Consider the following 21,517-nt stretch of genomic DNA (forward strand, 5'->3'; position numbering starts at 1 on the left):
GACTCCTATTAGTGTAACCTTATTTAGAATATGTGGAGTTGGTAAAATTTTACGAGATACCCAATGATTTGGTTGAGATATAAAGGGTTTACTATCAATTTTGGATGGTTAATTGGAGCTTAACATCGAGTTATTTGGCTGCTTAGATATATCATTCAGCATTTATTTAATTAATCGTTCCCTTCCTCTTCTTCTTCTTCTCTCTCTTTCTCTCTTGGATTCTCTTTCTCTCCCCTCTCTGCCTTGCAGCAGATCTGAAACAAACAACGGAAGGCAGAAAAAATAAAAAGATAAACCATTGACAAGTTTAGAAGAGACTACAACACTGACAGAAAAAACCATTAACAAGTTTAGAAGAGGCTTTAGCTGATGGAGAAGCAGTTATAAGCTTGAAAAATATGTGATTTCCCTTTTACAAAATATAGGTTAATACACCTCTCACAAGAATTGAGAGAGAAGGGACTTCATAAAATAATCAATTAAGAAAGAAAATTAATCCGTTAAACTACAAAGGCTTCTTGTTGAAGATATGCTTTGGCAGAAAGCAAACTTGTTAATTCTTTCTAATGTACCTCTAGCATGCTTTGTAACATTCATTAATATCCTAAGCTTTCATGTTAAGATGACTTCAGATTGTCTCCTATTTGGAAGAGAAGAACACATTTCTCACTTTAATAAGTGTAGAATAATTTAGTAATGCTATACAAGCATATCTTTTATAAACTTCCATTTTCTGATGGAAATTTAAGAAAATGAATGAATCCATACCTTATAATCTCAGACAATCTCAGCAGACATATTTAATCCAAGAAAAGTTAAGGATCAATAAATTAGTCAATATAAATTTAAACTTTCACATCTACAAGTGGATCACAGATAGAGGGTGAAAGTGCAAAACTGCCAATGGGCAAATCATGCAACTCAGATTGCAAAAAAATCATACATATTTCTGTAAATATTGGGCATTAGAAACATGACTACTTTTCCTTGAGACTTCATGGACTATATAAACCGTCATAATAAATATTGGGCACCAGAAAATTTTACTATGAATCCTCCATAACTCTAGATTTAACAATTTGGTTTGTAAAATCCAGCATATTCTACCTTACACATATTTTGTTCTCTTTTGTTTGATTTCCGCCGGAATTGACGAGCGATTAAAGAGGTACCTATAGTATCACCTACTCCCCATCTAATTCATTGATTCAAAAAAGGGCAAAAAGCTCGAAAAATAATAGAAGCAATTCTAAATAAAACCACGAAACAAAAACTATTTCTAACCACATGAGAAACCTAACATCAAGGCAAATTAATATTAAAATGATTCATTCAGCTCCAACAAAGGAGGTAAAGGAAAGGAAAGGAAAGGAAAGGAAAGGAAAGGAAAAAGAAAAAAAAAAGGAGGAAATTTTCAGGCTTTACTACAAAAATGCATTTTACATTACTCATTACAAAAAGAAGGATTCCTGCTAAAGAAATGTGAGATGAAATTGAAAACAATAAGAACCTGTGTTGAACTCGGGACTTTGACAGTGAGTAGAATAACTTTTCGATTTTAAAAAATGGAGTTTGCAACCCCCGAAAGACCAGTCGCAGTTCGATGCCTTTGATTTTGTAGAAGCCAAAGAAGAAGAAGATGCGGGAGGCTGGTACAGCTTGATTTTTGCAAAAGCCAAAGAAGAAGATGCAGAAGATGCAGAAGGTTGGTTTAGTTTGATTTTGCAGAAGCCGAAGAAGAAAAATATACAGGAGGCTTGTACAGCTTGATTTTTGCATAAGCCGAAGAAGAAAAAGATGCGAGAGGCTGGAAACCAGAGACTAGCTTGCAACGAGACTTGCAAAGAGACAGAGACTAGGGTTAGCAAAGTTGATGGAGTTCGCCATTCTCACGAATAAGTCACGATAGATTGTGATTCAATGGAATCACCCATATTTATAACATGCCTCAATTTTGATGATTCTATTTGGAAACCACCTCTTGAGGTGATTTTCACGGAATCGCCATTTTACACTAATTTGTGGAATCACGTGGATTCCGAGTTAATTTCAAACCAAATCATTTTTCTTACTTGGAATCATGATTCCCTAGAATCTGATTCTAGGGAATTACGGAACCAAACACAGGCTAAAGCTCTCTATTGACCAAAATTCAAGGTTCACCCACAATGGTTTTTCTATGGGATACCCAGCATCAGACTAGATTGAATGGTGGAACTATTGTCTTCAATAAGCAATCACAATGAATAGAGAGAAGATGGTATGATGATTATAAAGAAAGGAAGAAATGAGGATGGTAGGGGAAGGTTTAGGATTTTGATAATCGCAAGAAGGTCGGAATTATCGGAGAAAAGAGATAAAGGAACGAGATGGCGACTACTAGGGCACAAAAGGAAATAGAGAAAATGAAAAGCGAAGGATGTATGATGCAGCTTATTAGTAAAGCTACGCAATGAAAATGAGAAAAGAGAAGACAGTCGCATAGGACCAAATTTTATGTGATTCACACGAATGATACACTCACAACTGAGCTCTGTGATGGTTTTGATCTGAAGAAGAAGAAGCAGCTGCCTAAAGTGTTTTACTGCCAAGTTTCAAAACAAAATATTGTTTTTGTAGCGGCATAGAGAGAAAACCCTAAAGCCAAAAATTACTAGAATACCCCAACCAAAAAGGCTCTAGAAACCTTAACAACTCTTCTCTCCAATGGCATCAATACTGCATATCATCTCCACCATGCTTGGTTCGCTTCCATCTTTTCGGTTGACCAAAAGGTTTCACACCTCTAACCAGCTAGAACTGGTATACTCCATATGGAGTAAATTGTGTTGGGTGATATGGAAAACCCGTAATGTTTTTTCCATTGAGATGAATAACACACTAACTTTCGAATTCCATGTTTCATCTTTCTAAACTCCTTGATGATATTTAGGTACATTCCACCGTTGAATTAACAACAGCTTCAAGAGGTAGAGCGGCCTACATTCTCTGCAACAGCACCAGTTCAAATTGATCTATGCTTTATGATACACACAGATCCAACGTGGGATTCAACATCAAGGTCTGGCGGTCACAGCACTTTAACTTTGGGACTAGAAGCAATCTGTGACTCTATTACTTAGCTTTGTCTCTAAATCTCTTCTAAATCTCTCCCACATTACAATCTTTTCGAATTGCCAGCAAGTGGTTTTAGCCCTCAATGGGCTGAACCGACCCATCCATTGGGCAAGTATCAGCTTGGTTGAAGAGATCATGAAAACTCATTTTAGGTTTTCAGTTTATCCAGTTTTTGTTCTAATTTTAGCAGTTTTACTTGAAAATTCAAAAAATTTATGTTTGCTAAAGGTTGGATATTTTTCTGAAAGACATCTAAAGACCAATAGGTTTCTCTTTTGGGAGCAGGCTACTTTGGTGGTTAGAAAGCATGCTTTAAGGGTAGAGATATGTTCTTTGGAATTACCTTTGGAAGTCTATTAATTACTCTCTTAGATAAAGGTGGGAGGGGTTGTTTTTTCTGACAAGAGTATTGTTTTGAGAACCGTTGGTTTTCTTTGAACTGTGTCATAAAACGGATTGGTGAATATAGCTTTACGTATCCCTTAGTTTATCAACTATAGAGTACACCGTCTGTGATTGAGCGGTTGACTGATCTTGGAGGTGAAAATGCATTTAGAACCCGTGTGCACTATTCGGGGTGTTTAAATATTTTAAAGAAATTACCACTGGTACGTTTCATATCCACCAATATTCTTCATGTATTACTAGACAAATGTACGTAACTATGCTTTCGATAAGGAGATCATTCATACCATTTGAAATAAGATAACTTTCCATACTTGTGATTCTACTTTATTTATTAATTTGTCTTATATGAGTGTCATAATATTAAATTATTTCCAACAGTTTTGTAAACAAAGACAGAACACCTAGCTTGCAACTTTGGCCATAATCAAGCAGATGATGATGTGGTGAAATTTGATGATAAAGAGATTCCTCAAAGCGATTGTTTTAGTTACCTTAATTCATTCATAAATAAATAAATAAAAATTGTAATATAGAAGATGATGTTTCCCTAAGAATTAAAATATGGTGGATGAAGTGGCGATGAGCATATGGGGTCTTGTTTGATTGACGTCTTCTTTTAAACCTTAAATGAAAATTCTATAAGACCTTCGTTCAACAAATTATGGTGTATGATGCAGAGTATTGGATTGTTAAAAAGAATCATATAAGTAAACTCAATGTAGCAAAAACGAGAATGTTAAGGAGCATGAGTGGCAAAACTAGGAATGAAAAGATAGAGGACAATCATATTAGACTTAGTCTAGGAGTAGCTCTGATAAGTGATAAACTATGAGAAAATTATTTGAGGTAGCACGACCACATTCTACCGAGGTCTGTAAATGTCCATGTGTGAAGAAGTGATGTAATCCAGATTGAAAGAATTAGAAAAACTAATGGCAGATCTAGAATAACATCTTAAAAGAAATAGTGAGAAAAGAGAGGCTTAGCTTAGGCTTTGTATCCAACATAACCTCAAACAGAGCTAATTGGGAAGTAAGAATCTATGTAATCGACTCCACTTAGTTGGGACAAAGCTTCTTGTTGTTATTATAACTTATCCAAATTTATTTATAACTAGGGCAAATAATGTCATGTTGACTAGCAAAGGGGTTTTCAGAATTTTAGTCTTAGAAAAATCCATCACTAGTTATCTCCACCCCTTAGTTTGTATATCCAATTTTTAATGCCTCTAAAATTTTTTTCAAAAGCCTAATATAATCATTCTTTTGACTCTCTATTTTTGGGTGTGTGTGAAAATCGTTTCTAATTTGTTAGCTATAATTTCTTTCCATTTTCATTTTTTTTGGTTACAAAAGTAGCTCTCGGGTCCTGATCCTTCTCCTTCATATGCGACAACAGCATTTCAAGATGCAATGGGGATAGGAGGAATTTTCTTAGAGAAGGGAATATTTGTGCAACCTCTCTAGCCCGGAGTGCCTTGGCCGTGCCAAGTCGGAACCTTTTGACCTCTTTCCACTTTCAGGGGTGTAAATGGATAACCGAAATCCACTTCCGAATTCGCATCTGCATCCGTATCCGTTTAGGGGTATTCGAATTCGTTTGATTATTAATAGGATGCGGATATGGTATACCCCTTTCTTGCCGAATATTATCCGTCCGATAAAATTATCTGACTAAGTTACTTATTTAGATTTATTATTCTTATTTTTATAAATTTTACCTATGATATGTGACTACTTTTCTAGATTTTCTACTAAAATAGCTATCAAAGTTCTTAAATTCTTAAATTTCAAACCTAGCTCTCACAAATAAAAAGGTAAAGATGTAAATAGGTAGTCGAAAAGTTGTATTCAATCTATATTCATGCCCATTTAGAAGAATCTACTTAAGAAAATAACTATCCGATTATCATCCGAATCCGACAGAATCCGTCCGAAAATCGATAAGATATTACCCAAATCCGTCCGAATATAATAGGATTCGGATATAGATATACCATTATCCGATCCGAATCCGATCCTTTCACCCCTATCCACTTCAAATGGTGGGTCTCTTTGTATCCAACTTTCTGTGGCTTTTGCTGGATTTTCTCAATCAAAAGTTTCTTACCCAAAAAAATTTAATGCCACTGAAAATCCTCTACCACATGTAAATCAGAAATTAATCAAATAATAACATATCTTATCATCTATAATCCGATTGGTCCTCTTCGTGCTGTGGGGCCAACCCTCTATCCCTTTCTAAAAATCTCGCCGTCGGTTACGGACAATAGGTCGTCACGTGCTTTTATTCTGTCCACGTAAAATCTGTTGGAAAAATTAAAAAACAGATTTGTATTTTTTTAATTTTTTTTCCACTTTTAATTTCTCTGATACTTTCTCTCACAGTCCACTCTTTCCCTCCTTTCAAATTTCAGTGTTTCAAGCTTTACCCAAAAAAAAAAAAAAAAAAAGCTTTCAGAGCTTTGGGCTACGCTAATCATCTCCCTCTTTTATTGTTTCCTGAATCTTGTTGTTTTGCTTCTATTTATTTCAAGCTCTTCATTAGCAGGTGATGTTGATGAATCAAAATTTCTAACTTGAATGATAAATGCCATTGGAGGTTTTCTGTTGTCGATTTCAGACCACTCAAAGAAAGTCTAGCAAGAACCCACTTCGTTTTCCCTCAATCTTGTCGATGGCATCTTAATCTGTAACCGGTTCCACTTTTAAAGCTTTCTATCTGAGTTTCTCAGTTCCTTGTCTCCGATTCAAACTCCATGTCATTCGCTTCTTCTTGACCAGTACATACGACGGAAATCTAGGTTTCACTAAGGGAGGTGTAGTATCGAGCGCATTAGAGATTGGGAGTTGAAGCTTTTAGTCATGAAGCAGCATGTGCTTGATTTGAGGTCAGTTTCTGTGTCGAAGACTCTGTGTTCACCGGTGAGGCATTGCTCAAGTATGTTTCCTGGACACCTTCGTGGTTTTAAAATTAGACGACAGTTCTCTTCTTCCAGAGGTAAAATTTCTGTAAGTGCTCCGTTTGGTAGGATTATATAGCGTCTTGTTTTTGAAACAACACTATTTTCAAGTTCTGGCTATGGATAATTGGTTTGAATTGAAGCTTAGAGCATGGCATTTGTCAAATTTCTTTTGGGACTCGTTTTAGGTCTTCCCGTTTCAGTTAATATCGGTGTTGGTTTTACATGATTCCAAACCCACATGGGTTGAGTTCATGTTTGGCCTCTTGTTGGTTAGTTGAAAATGTCACGAAAAGTCAGAACAAAAGCAGCCAATTCATATAACAGTGCAAATGCAAGTATCAGCCAAGGATCACACTTGCATTTCTATTCTTTTGGTGGATGCTGAATTATTCTTGGTTGCTTTCTATCACCTGCTAACTGCTAGATTCTGCTTTTTCCAAGACCTAAATTGCTTTGTAGTAGATGCTGTTTGTGATCCAAATTGCCTTTTCAACTTCTTTTCTTTTCTTTGGTACATTTAAACATAGTAATTATTGAGGTATTTGAGTTATGTCCAACTTATGTTCTGGAGGCCATCAGATTGGACATTGATCCAACAGTGTAATGAGTTTTATTTGAGAATCCAATTAACCGTAGAACCTAGTGTTGTCTATAAATACTAGCTGGAAACACCACTCTAGGTATTCCAAACTAGATACTCAAGGTATAATGCTTGAAGTAAACATTGTGCTTAAACCCTAACCCTAATAGTAATAACATACACAATGAAGTATTTGTAGAAATTGACTTGTATAGTTGGATTCCTGGCTATTATTGCTTTTTAATATTGCCCTTCTAATTACTAGCTCATCTGATTGCTCTGCATTGACATCTTAGTTGGGGACAATCCTATCTGATTTTTTTTTTTCTTTTTCCTTGCTCTTTGCACAGGTGTTTTTCTGAAGGTTTCTTATTCAAACACAAGGTCTTCAAACCAAGCTACTGATCCAGTTGGTCAAGACAAGTTCTTTGTGATAAATGGTTCATCTCAAATCTTCAGGGCAAATGGGATTAGCCCAATTCCTATTTCCAGACCAAGTGTACTCGATGCCTTTGAAGATGAGTATGAGGGGATTATTGTTAATCCACAAAGATTACCATCTAATCCTCATGCTTTCGCTTCCATCCTTGAGTACTCTCTTTCTCACTGGAAACAAGAGGTGACGTTTCATTTTCCACACACTCATGGTATCCACTGCTTTAACTGTTTTATTAATACAATGTAGGAAATTATCAGGTATGCAATTATATGATCTTCAGTCATTTCTAAAGTTTACCTGGTTTATAGGAACCTAGTAAGCACTATTCTTTATAAACTACTACATTAAGGCTTGAGAAAAAAATGGTTTGCTTTTGCCTTCACAAATGTAGACACACTTAACAGCATACATGGAACTTATCCCAACCTTTATCACAACTTCTTTGTATTGGTTACACAAATTCATGGTTCAGACGTCCAATTAATCTTAAATCATGCTGCTAGACCCATGTTTCTCTAGCATAACTTCAGAGTAATTCATCTTTGGTCTCCTCCCTTGTCCTTGTAACACATCTATATATAATTATGCAATTGAGTACTATACGTCTACATTAGTCATGCAACCAAATATTATTTTTCTTAGGATTTATTAGATAAATTATGGGAGGGTAGCAAGCAGCCTAGCTATGAAGAAAGCTATACAAAGCTGATGGAGAATACTAATCTATTCTTGAATAATTTGAGCACCGAACTCAATGTAATAGAACACTCTGATTGTCTTTTGCTGCATCTGAATGAAGTCATTTTTGTTTTGTCTGCTTGTTGAGTTCAAAGTTAAAAATTAACATTCTGCTTTCTAGTTTATTTTTCTGTCTTTGGGGATCTATTAGGCAATGAAGCTTGTGACGAATTTCAGACTTCTTATTTTCTGAGAATTAAGCCATGGCTTGTGTCATCGTGTTGGCTAGCAAATAGATTCACATTGAAAGGGGATATGGATGAACTTCCTTAAGTCTGTTATCTACACATGAGTTGGAATGACAAACTTCCTATTGATCATACATTTGTGTAATAATGGGTGCAGGGATCATAGACAACTTATAGGCCTGAGTGTCTCAACGATAATGTTTATTTAGGTGTCTGCACTGCAGATGGTTCTTTTTCTTGCATTGCAAGATCTGAAGACTTCCAGTGCTTCTGAGGACAATGATACAGAAGTAGCCACAATGAGTATGGAGTCTACGGAAGAGGCAATTAGTTGGATTTGATATGTAATGTTAATTGTGGCAATGAAAAGAATTAAGAATTCATATAGAATAAATTGTTGATGGTAGAGAAGTTATTAAACAGAAAGTGTTGTTGTCTGCATAGTATTTCTTGCATGTGTCTGATTTTGACAGCTTTTTGGAATTTGTATATCCTTTAATGATATACCTTTCCTTCTTTCTTGTTTTGAGTCAGTTGACAAACCCTGGCCATAATCTGAAACTTCATGTGATTCTATTGTAGGGAAAGAAGGGGGTTTGGCTTAAGTTACCTCTGGAACAGTCTGAACTGGTTCCAATTGCAGTGAAGGTAATCTTTGAAGTTGTCATCTCTTCATCTGAATATTTTTTTTCTCTACCAAAAAAGAATCTTTTGGATATTTGAATAGGGAAGTTGGTCTTTGACACCATTGGTTACTTTTACCAAAGGTTTTGGGTGAAAATTCTGACTACCTACATCTTTGATATGTTTTTGTAATTGATTGTTCTAAAATCATAATTTAATGACAGCAAGGCTTCGAATACCACCATGCAGAGAGAGAATACATCATGTTGACGTACTGGCTTCCTGAAGGACCTTGCCTGCTTCCTGCTAATGCTTCGCATCAGGTGGGAGTCGGGGGATTTGCTATCAATGAGAAAAATGAGGTAAAATGAGTACTAGTGTGAAATTTTTTTTTGTTGAATGCAACATATTCATTCAATGAATTTTTTTGTATGAAAGAAATAATACAATTTTTTAGATGTTTTATTAATTAACTAAATGAGCTGATATGCAGAAAAAGGTGATGATTTCTCTCAGTTTCTTAATTACAGTTGCAGAGAATGTAGTCTTGCTAACACAAAGGGAAATATTTTTATGATGTCTGCAGGTTCTTGTTGTCCAAGAGAAGCATTGTGACCCAGATTATATTGGTTTTTGGAAATTACCAACAGGTTTCATTCTTGAGGTACACTGGATCATTAAATGAAACTTCTGGTTTCTCCTTACCTCAATTTTTAGACCTTAGAGTTTGATTGCAATGTACCTTCTGCCGGCTTCTCAATTTGCCAAAGTCATGCAGGTTCATTTCTCACACACAATTGGTTCACCTACTAATAGCATATTACTGACTTGCATGCATATGCATAAATGGAATTGTTAATTTTCTTGTGTTCTAATTGTTCTGTTGATTTTGGACAGTCAGAGGAAATTTTCACTGGAGCTGTAAGAGAGGTCAAGGAGGAAACTGGTGTAAGATTCCAGTGACATTATATCGCTCTTCGCTACTTTATCTCTATTAAATATTTAATTGTTTTGATATATTACATCAGACATTCATATTTTAATTGAGAGTTTTCCTTTGATTTTGATTGTATTTCTTTGTGGAGATGTAGATTGATACAGAATTTGTGGAAGTGATAGCTTTTAGGTAAGTTGTCCTTGTACTGTTCAATTCTGCATTCCTTAGACTTTATATTGCCCCCGTATTTTTGTCCTTCTGTTACTGGACTTGCCAATTATTACCAGAAAATAAAAATAAATAAAAAAGAAAAAAGAAGGAAAGTTGCCAAAGATTGTTCTCTCTCTCTCTCTTAGTGTAAGGGAGAATTAAGGGAGCATGCTAAATTCTTGGCAGGTTAGATTCACATTACCCAAATTTTTTATTGGATGATAAAAGAGACCGACTTAAATTTCTAGATAAAGAAAAGCATGCAGTATGGTGAAAAAATGATAGCTTCCTATGTTCATTCAATGTCTAATTGGCCAAAAATATAAGTCTCTCTCCAAGTTGTACTGATGATTATCAACTGGTATACTTAATGAACTGATTACCGAGCCATAAGTAATCAATGTTAGCAACATGTAGATCATATTTCATGGTGCCTGCCTCAATCTTCAGTACCTAGCTTTAATTTTGATGGTGATTTTTCCTAATAATGTCTCTGATTATTTGTATATTCCTTTTATTTTTGAGACTGAAATATGTTCTTTTATTTCCACCTATTATATTCTTAAGATTTTGAAGTGTAATATGTATTTTGAACTGTCAACATCATTACATGGACTCTTATCTCTTGACTTTGACTTCAGACATGCTCATGATGTGGCTTTCAGAAAGTCGGATCTGTTCTTCATATGCATGCTAAGGCCGTTATCAACTGAGATCAAAGTAGATAATCTTGAAATTCAAGCTGCCAAGGTAAATATCTTTTGGAACACTCAGTGACCCTTTCTGTCCTTACAGCATCTATCTGCTACCATGTACCACCAATATGTGTTTGTATTCTGTTCATGGTATATCATCAATCCCATGATCAAGAGAAATCAATCCTCTCCATATTTGGAAATAAAATTATGTGAGAGATGATTCAATTACAGAAACTTAATTGAAGTATCTTCTTGTTTTAATTGCTATGGGTCCTGAGAGCTACTGTCTGTTTATAAGTTTTGTTGATCTTCCTCAGACTAATCCTCGCTCTTTGGACATCTAAATTTTTCTTTTTCCTGAAAGAGTACTACCAATTAGCTTTGAAAAACTATTTACTTCTGAATCTATTAAACCAGACACGGTTAATCACTGCTGTAATAAGATTTCTGATAAATATTCTTCTGTGGTCTTTTAGTGGATGCCACTCACTGAATTTCTGGAACAACAAGTCATAAAAGAAGACAAAATGTTCATGAAGATCATTGAGATCTGCATTGCACGACTCGGCAAGTGTTATTGTGGATTAACTGCTCATCAAGTGGTCTCAAAATTTGATGGGAAGTCATCCTCATTGTATTACAATGTAGTTGAGTGTGCAGATATCAACTGTGAGGTTTGAAGCCATGGAGCCAGTCACTCTCTTGGTCATTAATATCACATAGTGTCTTGTAAGTTTGCAATGAACTTGTAATCTATACAGTTCACATTGAGAAGATGTTCAGACCTAACCACAAGTATGTGGGTCTCAATGTACAGAGTTATACACTTTATTCAGGTTCTACAGATGATGTAAAACATGTATGTCTTGATTTGAAATGTAAATATATTACTTCTCTAAATGCATTTGCTGTCTGTGAATGGTGTCTTGTAAGTTTGCAATGAATTTGTAATCCATACAGTTCACATTGAGAAGATGATCAGACCTAACCACAAGTATGTGCGTCTCAATGTACAGAGTTATACACTTTATTCAGGTGTTACAGATGATGTAAAATAATGTATGTCTTGATTTGAAATGTAAATACATTACTTCTCTAAATGCATTTGCTGTCTGTGAATGGAAGGACAAACTGAACACAGTGGAGATTTAATATTTTGGATCACAAACTAGGAACCTTGTTTCCAGTAATCTTCAGTGCTATTCTAAATGATCGTAAAGCAGTAGAAAGAAACTCTATTAGACATACAAGCAAACACTCCAATCAAATATTGAAACTTAAAAAAATAAAATAAATAAATAAATAAAATGTAGTAATTTGTGTTATAACACCCATGCAAATTTTCCAAAACCCTAATTGAAATCCATATCCAAACTAAGATACAATGTTAAATTCTCGGAGGAAAAATTACACATATTACCCCCACAAGTATTTTGAGGAAATTGATCCAAATCTTAGATATTGAAACCTGCAAAGTTATGAAGACTTCTCCAATCTCCTATTTCCCTCCAATCTCCTATTTCCTTCCATACCTCTTTTTGAAAATAGAGTAATTAGAACGAATTCCATCATACCTATTTGAAAAAGGTAATCTCAAACCTTAGTCTATTTTCACAATAGACTAGTTTTGTCCATCTCAAAACTAAATACAGTGCATTCCCAATATGTTGAGATCTTCATTGTTTGTTAGCTCAGTACATAATTTAAGCTCACATATTGTTTAGGATAAACGTAACAATTTATTTTCACCTTAGAGTGAATTCTTGTAATAGAAATTTTAGATGATAAAATTATAATCTCAGCTAAAAGTTTTCTTTCTTATTTTGTTTCCTAACAAGAATGACCAATTTAGATCTTCATCTCAAAATACAAAGACCTTGCAATGTACCAACTACCAAGTTTAAAGATTTATTGGAAGGTCTCACCTGAAAATTGCTTCCCGTATTCACATGGTATTTTTGTTGATATTCAAGAATGGAAGTATTATCCATGTCTTCACATATCTGACCTATATAAATATTAGCATTTGATGCCATCTTCTCGTGTCTGTCAATATAAAATCATGTTGCCTCGAATTATTTTAGAAACAATATAGGTATGGTTTTCAAAAAGGTTTCTTTTGTGGTACACTATGGCAACAATTTTATGTGCAGATGGTACATATTGAAACCGTATTGTATGTGTTATCGAAACGTGACCGTAATTGAGAAATGCATAAGTAAAGCAAGGAGAGACAATCATTTGATGACCTACGTCTCTGGGACTCAGGTATGAGTCAAATTCAATATGAAAATCGTTAAATAATTTTATAGATCTTTGGGAGGAAGTAATGCAAAGATAGAATAATCACAGAGAACCAAATCATGCCTCTGACAGCCTTCGATCGCACACCATCACGCAGGTAGAACCTTTGAATTGCAGTGGCAAGCACACCACCGGAGCAAGATGGCAAGAACTCTCGAACAGGGAAAAATTGGATGAACAAAGAGAGAAGAAACCCTTGAACGAACCCTCCTGATTTTCATATTCTAACTGATCGAACCAACCCAAAACATTTATACATAACATAGCATGAATTTCTACCCAAAAAAAAAACATAGCATGAACCAAAACCGGTTCAAACAAAATGGCTCACCCGAACCAGCCAAAAGACAGATTAATCCTTACAGTATCGAACTATTTATTTTGTTTCTGTATTGTTTATATTCTATATCATTTTATACCATATATGTACTCTTTGTATCATTAATGAATACTATAATTTAATGCAATTGTACCATACCAGACCTTTTTGTAAACGTAGATGTAAAACGATCTGATATGATTTGGGATTTGGGTAATATTTGTTGTACAATACCAAAATTATGTTAGATCATCGAAAATATACTACTTGACATCGTTACATGAGTCCAGATCCTCTCCACCTGGGCAGCCTATCCTTCAACACGCTCATGACCTGCCCCTCACAAATGGCCTACTCGATGGTACAAAGCATATCTATGTCAGCTAAAGGAGCTTCTAGGTTCTCCTTGGTATAATGTTTCACCTCTGTTTATCATTGATACTTCTTTGTTATTGTCTAGGTCCCCTAGTTTGTCTGCTTTTAATTACTACAAATTTTAGTGTTTGAGGAAAAAAAATTCCGAAGAAGTGGGGAGGGAATATAAGAGGACAGCTAGGGAGAAGATCTGAAGTTTTCTTTGACCCATACCCGTTTTACAATTAGGGAGACAAAAAACGTAGATGGTAATGTGGTGATTTTTTTTTTTTTTTTTAAATTATTATTATTATTATTTATGATTTGAAATTGTGTTATTTCTTATTTGTCTTTTTATTGCATTATTATAAAGAATAAAAAAAATCAAATTAATTAATCTGTATCTTCATTTCAAATCATCCTACTTGGAAACCACCAAGTTCTCAGAACTCATTGATCGTTTTTCGTGGATTATCCTCACGCACATTTCGTACGAAGGAAAAACAAGAAAAAAAATTTGAAATACCTTCATTGTAAGATCTCTCTTTCCTCCTCCGATACCAAATATTCTTACTCTTTTCCTCCGATTTCCGTTTCGCATTTTTAGATTCTGGCTTCAATCCGATTTTTTTTTTCTTTCTTCAATTCCCGTTGCAATTCTTGTTTCTCGTAGTTTGTTAAATACTCAGCTAGGTTTTTATTTTTTTGTGTTTGTAAATTTTGTTGGGTTTCACATTGAGTTCGAAAGCTTAGAAGCCTAATTTCTCTCTGATTTGTTACCCGATCTGTTTATTTAGGGTGTTTTGATTAGCTTTTGAGGCATGCTGAGGTTAGAACCCTAAAAATCTTTCCTCTGGAAGAATTGGGGGTGTGTTTAACATGCGCTCGTTTCTGTGGAGTTCCCTGCCCACGAATGAGCAGAAGAATGAAGGCAATCGTGCTCAGTTGTACCTCAATGTCTATGATCTAACGCCCATAAACAACTACCTCTACTGGATTGGACTTGGAATTTACCACTCTGGAATCGAAGGTAATGCGTTTGCTTTATGTATGATTTGTATGGCAGCATTTTTAGCTTCAGTTATTGAATTCTGAAAGTTATGGTACGGTGTACTTGTAATATATTTGCATTGTTGAAAATTTCATTATCCTGGATGATTGAGCACCAAAAGAAGAAAATAATGTCTTGCTTTCATCCAAAAAAAGGAAAAAAGAAAATGTTTCATATCATTCAAATGAACAGCAAGAAATCATGAATATAAACAAAAATAAATTGAAGAGACGGAGAGATTTAACATGGTTCACGCACAATCTCGAGGTGCTATGTCCACGGGTTAAGAGGAACAACCTTCAGTAGGTAAGAAGGAATATTACAATAGAGATCTTTCAACCGATTGCCAAAATGGTGTTACCATGGGAAGTCTAAATATTTCTTTGAAGGTTCAGCATGTGATCTTCAATTGTAAGTAAAGTTCACCATTATATGGATTGTTTGATTAGCTCCAGCATGCAAAATTAAGGGTCGACCAAAATTTGTTTCGTATAGCAACCAACTCCTTAAAGAATCCTTGTCAAACTATTGAAACCCCAAAGTAGCTAACTGTCAACCAGATCAAAAAACAATAATTGGAACCCAAAAATTCATGAAACACATGACTCTATGTTCTTATCTTGCATATAAAATATATTGAACTCAATATCCACAAATAAATTTTAAACAAATATAAAAAAGACTAACAAGCACCAAGAAAGAAAGAAAGAAAACAACCATACTTTAGATAGTTTTTGTGAACTGTAGCCTGTAAACAATCAATTGAAGAATGAGTTTGCATGCTTTATTTGCATTATATCCAGATTAAAAATATGAAATTAATTTGCTAAGTTGAAGGTTTATCCATTTAGCCTCTCCTTATTCATAGTTGTTTTTTTTTCTTCTTTTTCTTTCATGAAGTCCTTTTTGTAGGCCCTATCAAACGTTAATAGAATTGGAAAAATACAAAGAGAGGAAGAAACCATGTTAACTACTATCACTTTTTTGGTAATATGTAGTGAGATCTCGCAAGATATATCGATTGTTTCATAAACCGAGACGAGATAGAGATCAAGTTTTGCGACATGGGATATCTCGCTCGAGATCTTGCCTTATCTCTCCCTGAATCTTGCTATATCTCGCTGGAACTCTCAATTTTCACCGAATTTTTAGCGAATTTCAACTGGATTTTCACTTGCAACTACTCTTAGCACAACTACAACATCAAAGGAAGATCAATCATTCCCTGCTTGTCTTATAAACGTATGTGTTGATGACTTATATAGAACTTTTAATGGTTATATAATTTTATTATTCTATTCTCAAAAGTCGAGATTGTGATACTCATGTGGATGGAATTTGGATGACATTTAAGTTATTTGATGTATTTAGTACACTTGCTTTTCATTTATATGCCTTAAAGGTTCTATATTACATGTTGCATAACCTTGCATTCCCTAATCCTACAGCATTTCGGTTTCACATTATGGATATACTTAGAAATCATACTTAGGGTTGTTTTCTCACAAATCCAAGGTCATCAGTGTGTTCAAAAGGCCTTAAATAGGCTAAATACTAAGTTTCAACCGAACTGAGAGCCTAAAACCCACCTAGATAGGCCACTGAGTTGACATAAAAAATGGTATATCTCGATCGAGATGGCGAGATCTCGGTCGAGATCTCGATTTTTCAGGGTGGCGAGATCTCGCTCTCGCTCGAGAGCGAGATCTTCTATCATGTTTGCTATCCTTCAAGCTCTTGTTATGATTTATACTTCCAAAGATACTATTCTGATGGAAATATCAAGTGTTAAATCAGATCACAACCGCTTAAGAGAGAGAGTAGTTCCTCTAAATGATGCTTGGTTTGTCGTTTTAATCATGATATATCTACTGGCAACAGCTATCATATTGCCAGTTGTTCTTCATCTATTTTAACAATCCTGATCAAATATGACTGCTTGGGTGTGGATTTAAAAAGGAAAATGTCTTCATAACTTTTAAGATCTTCAGACTGGGGCCTCTTTGATTTGTCTGTTTTTGACCTGCTTGTAAAATGTTACCTTGGGTGCACATTTGCATACGATCAATCTGATCTTCTAAGTTTACTTCTTGGGTATTAGCTTGATTTGTTGATTGGTGGCATGATTGCTAAATTAACGTATTTGTTCTGCTGCTCTATTGGTCCATACAGTTTCCTATATATTTGAATAAGTTCATAGAATTTGTACAGAAAGTGAAGGCAAAAGGAAAATGAATGTTTAGGCCAGCTGTTAACTCCGTTTACTGGCTTTATTCTGATGCAAGTAACTATGCAACGACACCTTCAATTTATGGGCTGTGCTCCTTGTGCTTGACTTGCATTTGCTGAGATTTGCGATCTCAAGCACTTCTAGATAATTTATTCTTGATATTTCTTTGGAGTATGGGGTGGCATGTGATGGCTAGGACCTGCCAATTTTAGCAGTCTTTGCTTAGAGAAGATTATCCTTTGAAAACAACAATAATGGGATGACTATTATGACTAGTCTTTTTTCTGACATGTTCGCTATATGATGGTTACATCCACTCTGAATTGGTGTACATTTACATTTGATGGATATTTTGGTGGACATTATCATAGTGCTGATGAAAATCTGGTCTGCAGTACATGGTATGGAGTTTGCATTTGGAGCCCATGAGTACCCAACCAGTGGAGTGTTTGAGGTGGAGCCAAAATGCTGTCCTGGTTTTGTCTTCAGACGGTCATTGTTGCTGGGCAGCACTGACCTGTCCCGTGCAGAGTTCCGGTTATTCATGGAACGTCAGTCTGGACAATACCATGGAGATAGCTATCATTTGATTGTGAAGAACTGCAACCATTTTACAGATGATGTTTGCATGCATCTCACTGGAAAACGTATTCCTGGTTGGGTGAATCGGTTAGCTAGAGTAGGTAAGTGAAGATTCTTTGCCTAGATTGATACTTCAGATGTTACATTGTGGCTTCTGGATAGTTTGGGTTAGCTGTTCAGTTGGGGCTATGCATAAGATGTGAGACCTGCATCTTCCCAGCTGATGTGGATGCACACTTTAAAGACCAATTTACAGTAGATTTCCTTTTTGTTTTTCTTCTTGCTTTCTTACAAACTATGGTTGCTTTTCCTTTATTTTGACCTTAGTACTTTTTCGGTTGCAGGTTCCTTCTGCAGCTGTCTACTACCAGAAAATATTCAAACTACAACAATTACGCATCTACCTAGTCATCCACCATATTCTGGTTAGTTTCATTTCTGGCTCGAGCATGTTGCTTCTTGATCAAAGACTTCATACCAATTAATCGAATATTTTCTAATTGTTTCCAGGATGAGAAGTTAATTCTGTTTTTCTCCTGTTTTGCATTTGGGGGTTAAAAATCTGATCTGATTAAATTTTGTTGGTCATTTAGTTCCAGTGTCCTATTTAATCCTCGTAGGTTGACTATTGGTTCTTTGTCCTAACGATCTAGTAGATTTTGAAAGAGATCTTGATGTAATATGGTCTGAACAGTCATACTTATCTTACACTTTAACTTGGTAGGAAAGAATGAAAGATATTGGCTTCATATCTGCTCTTTGTGCCATTCGTATGTCATCCTTTTTGTTCCTGCATTTTCTAATCCTTCTTTTTGTTTTCACCTTTTTTAGATACACTTAAAACTCAAACTGAGCTATAAAACCCAACTAAATGGTCTTCCACTTCATGAATCCTGATCAGCTATCCCACTCTATCTAGGGCCATGTCTTTGTTCATGCATCATAAGCCAATGTATTATTGATATGCTTTAACTTGCAATATCACTGGAAGTTCTGGGAGCACTAACTAGTTGGAGCAGGGAAATTAGAATCATGTCACGACTTGTTTTACTTTGTCATTTTGAAGGCCTATCATATGCAGTGGGACTAGGAACTCCTGTATATTGGTTGAGAAATATGTGGTAGTTTTCTTGTTTGTTCCCTGCCCTTCTCTGTCCGACTTATTCTTTCTCTTTTTCTCTAAAAATGATTCAACAGATGATGGATCTTATTCTGTTGCTTCATCGAAATCAGCAGACAGTGAGGAAGAGAGCTCAGATCATCGCCTGCTGTCCCCACAAAATGGTGATGTGGCATTTATAGATGAGAAGCCAGTGAGGCTTGCAAAGGATCTCATGTGATTAACTACAACCTTTGTTTCATCCTTGTGCATGCCTGTTGTCTGTAATAGCAATGTATAATTTTCATTTGTGTCAATAACTTTTCTCTTTATGCTGGTGGTTACTGATCAAAACTCTCTTATGGCCTCTCCAATATATACCCAAAACTTTTCACATTGTAATGCCTAGATTTGTTTCCTTGTATAGGATACATTTGTTTTCGAGTTTGATTCCTTTCCACCATCTGTAATGTATTAGGAATCTTAAATTTTGATACCTGAATTGTTGATTGATGAAGCTTATACATCTCAGAAGAAACCATCGGCTTAGACTGTGCAACCCTGTCTGTTCTATCTCTTGGACCCTCTAAAGAAACCTGTTTCTCCTAATGGGTTCTATCTCTTGCAGATTATATATGCAGGCGCCTTATATCAAAATAACTCGATTCCTTTTTATTGAGCCTAAAAAGGAATCTTTTTGTGAATCCAATCTTTATAAAGTCTAACCTACACCAAGAAATTGATACTTTTTCATGGAATATCATTGAGTCTGATTGTTTCGATATTTGGGTTGGAATCTATATATATTAAAAAAGTAAACCTTCCATCATCTAATAAATCAGGGGAATTAACCATAATTACTCAATTATGTAGAGTACTCAAAATTTCATCATCCCTATAAAGATAGAACCTGCAAAACAAATCCCAGGTAACCCAAGAATCAAAAAAACTAACAACCATTAAAAATGGAAAGATCGGATGTTTCTAAAGATCAAGCCACAGGACTGAAAAGAAATGATAATATAGAAACCAAGCTTACTTTTGTCACTGAGTTTAACTTGAGTACCACCATAATCGGGTAATAGGACAATATCTTCCTCTTTTACAGAAACGGGGATCATATTCATTGCCTTGTCTCATGTTCTTGGTCCTGCTGCTACCACTTTCCCCGAGTTTAGCTATAGATACATCCAAAACCATTCACTAACTTGTCAATCAAACATAACCTATAATGGTGAAGTTTACAAAGGAAAGCTCACAAATGAACTAGGATTTACCTGATTAGTCTTCTTGGGAAGATGAATAATAGCATTGGTCTTCGAAGGAGGCAAGGTCTAAATATCGGTATCGAGTATCGGTCAGGTGATTTTAAGAGACGTATCATCCCGTACCGAGTATTGTATCGTATTGATCAATGTATTTTAGTGCAATTATATGGAGTGACGTATCGAAATGTATCGTATCGGTTGTGTCCAATATGGATACGTATCGGCTGTTATCGTACTGTATCATTAGATACTTTAAACCTTAGAAGGAGGAATGACCTTCTCTACTAGAACCCTATTCAAGCTTGGAATTAGACACTTCGCCATGCCTACCTTAGACTGAAAGCAAAGTTGTTGATGCTAGAGTTCTTTTAAACAAGGATTCGAGTGATTCTCCGAGAGAGAGAGAGAGAATTCAGGAGAGCAACGAGACTTGTAGATTTAGCAGTTTGTAGCTTCTAGAATCCTATGCTCAATATTCTAGGATCTAGGATTTTTCTCACGTTCCTAGGGCTTTTGTTCTTTCTTTGAGAGAGAGAGAGAGAGAGGGGTGGGGGAAGGTAAGGATGGCGGTTGCTGGCAGGGGAGGGATTGGAGTGGTTTTCAGAGGTGGTGGTAGCAATTTTCGGCGAGGTGTTGGTAGAAGATGGATGAATAGATTTTCTATTCACCCACCTAATGTTTGGGTATGAGAGGGTTTAAATGGAGATAATTATATCAATTGACCCTAATGAGGGTAACGTGATCATTTTATTCATAACTTAACATAATCTTGGATAGAATGTTAGGAGTAAGCAACTTGTAATTTTGAGAGTGTGCAATCTATAATTTATAGTATTAAAGCGTGCAACCTATAATTTATAGTATTAATGCGTGCAACCTATAATTTATAGTATTAAATCGTGCAACCTAGAGGTTAAGCCCCACTAAAGTGTGTAATCTGTAATTTACTCATGAATTTATAAAAAAGAAGGTCAACTAGCTTTTATTGACACCCACACGACATATGTAATATCCAAAAACCCATATATAGAGAAGAGAAGAGAAGAGAAAAAAAAAAAAAAAAAAAAAAAATAACAACTACTCCCTGAAAAAAAATGTTGGGCGCTATTGACATTTCCAGGTTTAGAGACGGAAGACTGGGAGTCCCAAGTGTATAATTAACCAGTTAAAGGAAGGGCATTAATGAGAACTAATGTCAAAACTAAAAATTATTCTACCAAAAAAAAAAAGTCAAAACTAAAAATTAGGGTGGGAAGTTCCGACGAAATATTGGCTAGTTTGGGTCAAATTTTGAACCCCATTTTGGGAGATATTTTAAGTCATTTTAGTCCCAAATTTGATGTCTAGACTAGTTTGATGTTAATAAACACATTGGAATTGTTGATTTAATTGTTTTTGCCTAAAAC

At 35.3% G+C, this 21,517-nt stretch overlaps 2 protein-coding genes and 1 pseudogene across 4 annotated transcripts; 2 read left to right on the forward strand and 1 right to left on the reverse strand.

The window, feature by feature from the left end:
- The first annotated feature begins 5,969 nt into the window (after positions 1-5,969).
- LOC149029362 (nudix hydrolase 8-like) lies at positions 5,970-12,027 on the forward strand. Of its 2 annotated transcripts, none has more exons than XM_089141635.1 (9): positions 5,970-6,525; positions 7,421-7,689; positions 9,018-9,083; positions 9,284-9,421; positions 9,646-9,723; positions 9,957-10,007; positions 10,151-10,185; positions 10,872-10,956; positions 11,381-12,027. In XM_089141635.1, the coding sequence occupies exons 1-9, from the start codon at positions 6,390-6,392 to the stop codon at positions 11,582-11,584; spliced, it is 1,062 nt and encodes a 353-aa protein (XP_088997761.1). In that variant the 5' UTR covers positions 5,970-6,389; the 3' UTR covers positions 11,585-12,027. The 2 variants fall into 2 exon arrangements, with proteins under 2 accessions (XP_088997761.1, XP_088997754.1); XM_089141628.1 differs by having other exon boundaries at positions 10,848-10,956; positions 11,381-12,023.
- Positions 12,028-14,290: 2,263 nt separating this feature from the next.
- Positions 14,291-19,792, forward strand: LOC149029363 (deSI-like protein At4g17486). Of its 2 annotated transcripts, XM_089141610.1 has the most exons (5): positions 14,291-14,414; positions 14,679-14,911; positions 17,558-17,845; positions 18,089-18,169; positions 18,942-19,791. In XM_089141610.1, the coding sequence occupies exons 2-5, from the start codon at positions 14,761-14,763 to the stop codon at positions 19,082-19,084; spliced, it is 663 nt and encodes a 220-aa protein (XP_088997736.1). In that variant the 5' UTR covers positions 14,291-14,414; positions 14,679-14,760; the 3' UTR covers positions 19,085-19,791. The 2 variants fall into 2 exon arrangements, with proteins under 2 accessions (XP_088997736.1, XP_088997741.1); XM_089141615.1 differs by having other exon boundaries at positions 14,291-14,911; positions 18,942-19,792.
- Positions 19,705-20,435, reverse strand: LOC149029364 (10 kDa chaperonin, mitochondrial-like; annotated as a pseudogene).
- Positions 20,436-21,517: the final 1,082 nt, after the last annotated feature.

Source organism: Hakea prostrata, chromosome 1 (assembly GCF_041222555.1).
Source record: "Hakea prostrata isolate BN-2017 chromosome 1, UWA_Hpros_2, whole genome shotgun sequence".
In the NCBI taxonomy this organism is placed as follows: domain Eukaryota; kingdom Viridiplantae; phylum Streptophyta; class Magnoliopsida; order Proteales; family Proteaceae; genus Hakea; species Hakea prostrata.

What these genes read in the sequence shown, in the direction of transcription:
- LOC149029362 (XM_089141628.1), top strand. Translation starts at nt 6,390, where the DNA reads ATGAAGCAGCATGTGCTTGATTTGAGGTCAGTTTCTGTGTCGAAGACT. An exon ending in GTGGAAGTGATAGCTTTTAG is followed by an intron (nt 10,186 to 10,847) that starts GTAAGTTGTCCT and finishes CTTTGACTTCAG; the next exon opens with ACATGCTCATGATGTGGCTT. An exon ending in TTGAAATTCAAGCTGCCAAG is followed by an intron (nt 10,957 to 11,380) that starts GTAAATATCTTT and finishes GTGGTCTTTTAG; the next exon opens with TGGATGCCACTCACTGAATT.
- LOC149029363 (XM_089141615.1), top strand. Translation starts at nt 14,761, where the DNA reads ATGCGCTCGTTTCTGTGGAGTTCCCTGCCCACGAATGAGCAGAAGAAT. An exon ending in TTACCACTCTGGAATCGAAG is followed by an intron (nt 14,912 to 17,557) that starts GTAATGCGTTTG and finishes TCTGGTCTGCAG; the next exon opens with TACATGGTATGGAGTTTGCA. An exon ending in GAATCGGTTAGCTAGAGTAG is followed by an intron (nt 17,846 to 18,088) that starts GTAAGTGAAGAT and finishes TTTCGGTTGCAG; the next exon opens with GTTCCTTCTGCAGCTGTCTA.